General features: G+C 38.8%; 1 protein-coding gene across 2 annotated transcripts in view; it reads left to right on the forward strand.

The window, feature by feature from the left end:
- The window catches only part of LOC115220572, a 30,668-nt gene that overhangs the window by 24,208 nt on the left and 1,460 nt on the right, over nt 1–5,000 (forward strand). For both annotated transcript variants that reach the window (XM_029790725.2, XM_029790724.2), the window contains one exon: nt 3,407–3,641. In XM_029790725.2, coding sequence (XP_029646585.1) covers nt 3,407–3,641 — 235 coding nt within the window. The remainder of the gene's footprint in view (nt 1–3,406; nt 3,642–5,000) is intronic.

The raw sequence follows: 5,000 nt of genomic DNA on the forward strand, positions 1-5,000 counted from the left end.
TTATAAATTTATAGAAATATATACAGGTGCAAGCATGGCTGTGTGGCTAAGAGGGTCACTTTGCCACGAAGTGGTTTTGGGTTCAGTCCCAAGTGGAAGCATATCTCTTTTACTCTCTTTTACTCTTTTACTTGTTTCAGTCATTTGACTGCGGCCATGCTGGAGCACCGCCTTTAATCGAGCAACTCGACCCCGGGACTTATTCTTTGTAAGCCCAGTACTTATTCTATCGGTCTCTTTTGCCGAACCGCTAAGTGACGGGGGACGTAAACACACCAGCATCGGTTGTCAAGCAATGCTAGGGGGACAAACACAAACATACACGCACACATATATATACATATATACAACGGGCTTCTTTCAGTTTCCGTCTACCAAATCCACTCACAAGGCTTTGGTCGGCCCGAGGCTATAGTAGAAGACACTTGCCCAAGGTGCCACGCAGTGGGACCGAACCTGGAATCATGTGGTTGGTAAACAAGCTACTTACCACACAGCCACTCCTATGCCTATATGTTTAGGACATTCGGCTCACAATCATAATGTTATGAGTTCTTAATGGTATGTTGTGTCTTTGAGACTCTATTTCGTGTTGCTCCAGTCCTTTCAACTGGCAACAATGAGTTGTACCTGTAATTCCAAGAGGCCATCCTTGTCACCTTCTGTGTCATGCTGAATCTCCCTGAGAACTACATTAAGGGGACATGTTGTATTCATGATCACTAGATCCTGATTTCAGTTCCTAGACTGGGTGGTGTGTTGTGTTCTTGAGCAAAACACTTCATCTTCGTGTTGCTTTGCAATCACTCGAACACCTGGCACGTTCAGACAGCATTGATTTGATGGATGGACCGGGTTAATGTGTGGCACGAAATTTGATCACGATAAACAAATCATTTGTGCAGGCCTTGTGGCAAAAGCTGAATGTTCATACGTCATATTCACTGGCAGAATCCATCACACATACGTATATCATCATTTAATGTTTCCCTTTCCATGTTGGCATGGGTTGGACAGTTCGTTAAGAACAGATGAGCCAGAGGACTGTACCAGGTTCTGTCTGGTTTGGCATGGTTTCTACTGTTGGATGCCCTTCCCAATGGCAGATGTATATATATATATATCTATATAGTATGTGTATGTGTGCATGTACATGATTGTATTTGTTTCCACTGCTTGACAACCAGTATTGGTTTGTTTATGTCCCCATTATTTAGTTTTAAGAATCTAGGAGAAAGTGATGATCAAAACATATCGGATAGTGTAGTTTCAGATCTTTTGTTTAAATGAAATACAGGGGAATGGTCAGGAGTCAAACCTCTTTGATCAGAGATTTTTATGATAGTTGCTGAACTGCTGCAAAATAAGGCCACAGCATAAGCAAGGAAACATTTATGTCGACTAAACAACAGATGGTTTCCTTATTTCTTTATAGAAGCAGGAAAAACTGTAGGTTATTTCTTTGTAAGTATCCTTTATGAAACCTACCCAAATAGCATGTGTGAACTCAAGATGTAATGGTGGAAGTTTGATAAATGAGAGAAATGAATGCATTTAATATTACTTCGAACTGTCATCTTCACCATTTCATGGCCATTTTCCATACTGGCATGGTGTCACAGAAGCTGGTAAGGCAGCGGACTGCACCAAGCTCTATTGTTTGGCTTTGGCATGGGTTCTACGGCTGGATGCCTTTCCTGATGGCAACCACCAGATGCTTTTTATGTGGCACCAGCAAGGTCATTGAAACACTCTTAAGATGACCCCTAAACTGATTGGTGGTGGTGGTGATGGTGGCAGGGTAGTATTGAGGGAAGTGGCTTTGTGCCAGATGATGCAGTGAGAGAGCTATATATATATATCTATATAGTATGTGTATGTGTGCATGTACATGATTGTATTTGTTTCCACTGCTTGACAACCAGTATTGGTTTGTTTATGTCCCCATTATTTAGTTTTAAGAATCTAGGAGAAAGTGATGATCAAAACATATCGGATAGTGTAGTTTCAGATCTTTTGTTTAAATGAAATACAGGGGAATGGTCATCCCACTTGAAAAAGAGAGAGAGATGATGATAAAGGTATGTCAATGCATAGACCTCAAATCACAGGGAGGTGAATATAAGTGGAGGAGAGAGAGAGAGACATATTGGGGCAGGGATAGGAAGGTTATTTATCCAGGGCAATAGAACTCCTACTATTAGTCCATGCAAATACCCCAAAATTGACCCATGTTGGAGAGGATGGTATGAGAAAGTATGGATACTGTATTTTCCAACATATAAGTTGAATTTTTTTTTCTGACCAAAATTTACAGCCAAAAGAGGTGGGTCGATTTATATATACACCAAGATGATGTAGGAAGACCAAAAATTCCATGTGAAATTCAACAGGATTTGGAAAAGTAGTAGCAATATTTGAATGTGTAGACTATACAGTATATATAACCATATGCCAGAAAAATAACTTTTTTTTTATTTTTGCAAACCATGGGTGTGTGTGTGAGTGGGGGTACCTATACAATGCTATTCAGTGAATGGTAGAGTGCTGAACTAGATAGAAAAGGTTGTGAACCATTGATCTAGAGAGAAAGAGACAGATTAAAGGAAACAGCTAGTTTGAAAAAGGTGTGAAGTAGAAAAAAACAGGATAGAAAGCGTAAACAGGAGAAGGATAAAGATTGAATATTGTTGGTGTGAGTTATCTGATCAATTAGGATTATTTGACTGTATGGTATGTTAGTCATTAAAGAGGATATATTATACTCTTTTACTTGTTTCAGTCATTTGACTGCGGCCATGCTGGAGCACCGCCTTTAGTCGAGCAAATCGACCCCGGGACTTATTCTTTTGTAAGCCCAGTACTTATTCTATCGGTCTCTTTTGCCGAACCACTAAGTAACGGGGACGTAAACACACCAGCATCGGTTGTCAAGCAATGCTAGGGGGACAAACACAGACACACAAACACATATATATATATATATATATATATATATATATATACATATATACGATAGGCTTCTTTCAGTTTCCGTCTACCAAATCCACTCACAAGGCATTGGCCGGCCCGGGGCTATAGCAGAAGACACTTGCCCAAGATGCCACGCAGTGGGACTGAACCCGGAACCATGTGGTTGGTAAACAAGCTAATTAACACACATCCACTCCTAATAAAAATAATTATTATGATAAAAATAATTTCATATTTATCTTTTGTTATCACAGCTAGAACTATCTTCAGTCAAAAATCTGCTAATCTTAAGTTCAATAACATTTGCAATAATCATTTGGAAGAAATACCAAATTCTTGTCAATATATTAAAAACATTTTTGTTTTATCTCATTTTAGAAGTTTAAAATGAAGAAAAATAGCGCTTAATTTTTTTGGATTTCTTGTTTTGCAGGAAGTTGAATTGATAACAGGGCTTGGAGTGAATATTCCTGAAGATGAGCTAGCGCGAATCCAGTTCAACGCTACAACAGCTAATGACCCAGCAATCTTGGTCATAGCTCTCCTTCAGCATTTCTTTTCAGACGAAGTCCTAGCGAGGTCTACAGCCACTTCATGCAGGGGTAAGGGCCGTGCTAAACATTCCACATCGCAACCTCTGAATCAACAAATAATGGAAGCCATAAGACGTAAGTTTAGCCTCATTAAATAATCTCCATAGAAGCTATTTTGTTTTCCTACAAGAAACGTCTCTTCTCCGCCCACCTAGCTTGCACCCCCCTCTAACATTCAGATTACACTGTCAAATGTAATATATGTTCGTTAAAATTGCCTTGAATTACTCATGCATTGCCTCATAGCTTTCAGATTTTGATGATGTGATTGTTTATTTTTAGAATGACATTGTAGGATAGGTGTGAGAGGCTGGATCTGGCTGGTTTTGAACATATAACAGGTAGAATATATTTGAGGCAGATAAAGCCAGGTTAAAAGTAGTTTTATTGGGCAAATAAAAATGAGATATAGTTGTAGACTTATATGAATAAGAAGCTACACTACAAAAATACGGGAATCTCCCTGTTATCAACAACCAATTTTTTAATCTCCCTGTTATCAATAACCAATTTTTTTTATTTACTAAAGGATTAGTGAAAGAACTACTCACTAGTTGTGAAAGAACTATCACACTTGTGAGACAGGTGTAATAGTAGAGTGGTGGACTTTCAGAATAGGTATCACGACCTCATGCAGACGAAATTGAATCAGAGATCAATAGTTTATTTACTACTCCAGTAGTAAATAAAAGAAATCGGTTGTTGACAATAGGAAAGTACCAAAATATGCTCAATCCTAAATAAGTTTGTTTATCTGACATTTTAAAGCTTTATTCTATTTTCACTTTAATTGATTGTTCAATACTATACAGTGATATAGATTATTAAAAATCAATCCAGTGAACCTGATCTGAATTGTCAGTTTCCATCAGGCTTCAAACAAGATTGTATCAGTAATGTTGGAGTCAGCATCATCATCATCATCATCATCATATTCTCTTTTCAATGCTTGTATGGGAAAGTTAATGTTGAGGAAGTCAATGTTTGTTGGGGCAAATTTTCTATGGCAAGATGCCCTTCTTTTGTCAACCGTCACTTGCTTCCGAACAAGGTGCTATTTCCCCATGACCAGTCTTGTTTGCGCAGAACACCAGAAACGAAGGACACTACTTGCACAATGGTAGTATTCGTTTATAAGTATCAGAGATGTCAAGGCAAAGAAACAGTCACATGCAACCACACACACACGACAGGTTTCTTTCAGTCTCTATTTACCAAATCCACTCACAAATCTTTGGTTGGCTCAGGGCTATAGTAGAAGACATTTGCCCAAGGTGCCACACAGAGTGACTGGACCTGAGACCATGTGGTTGGGAAACAAACTTCTTATCACACAGCCATACCTGTATCATGCCTGAGTATGATTTCAAACTGTCAGTTGTTGGCTATCGCAAGAGATCTAACCCAGCAGACACACAGTTTCACATCAAAACA

The sequence above is a fragment of the Octopus sinensis genome, linkage group LG16 (genome assembly GCF_006345805.1).
Source record: "Octopus sinensis linkage group LG16, ASM634580v1, whole genome shotgun sequence".
NCBI classification, from domain to species: Eukaryota; Metazoa; Mollusca; class Cephalopoda; order Octopoda; family Octopodidae; genus Octopus; species Octopus sinensis.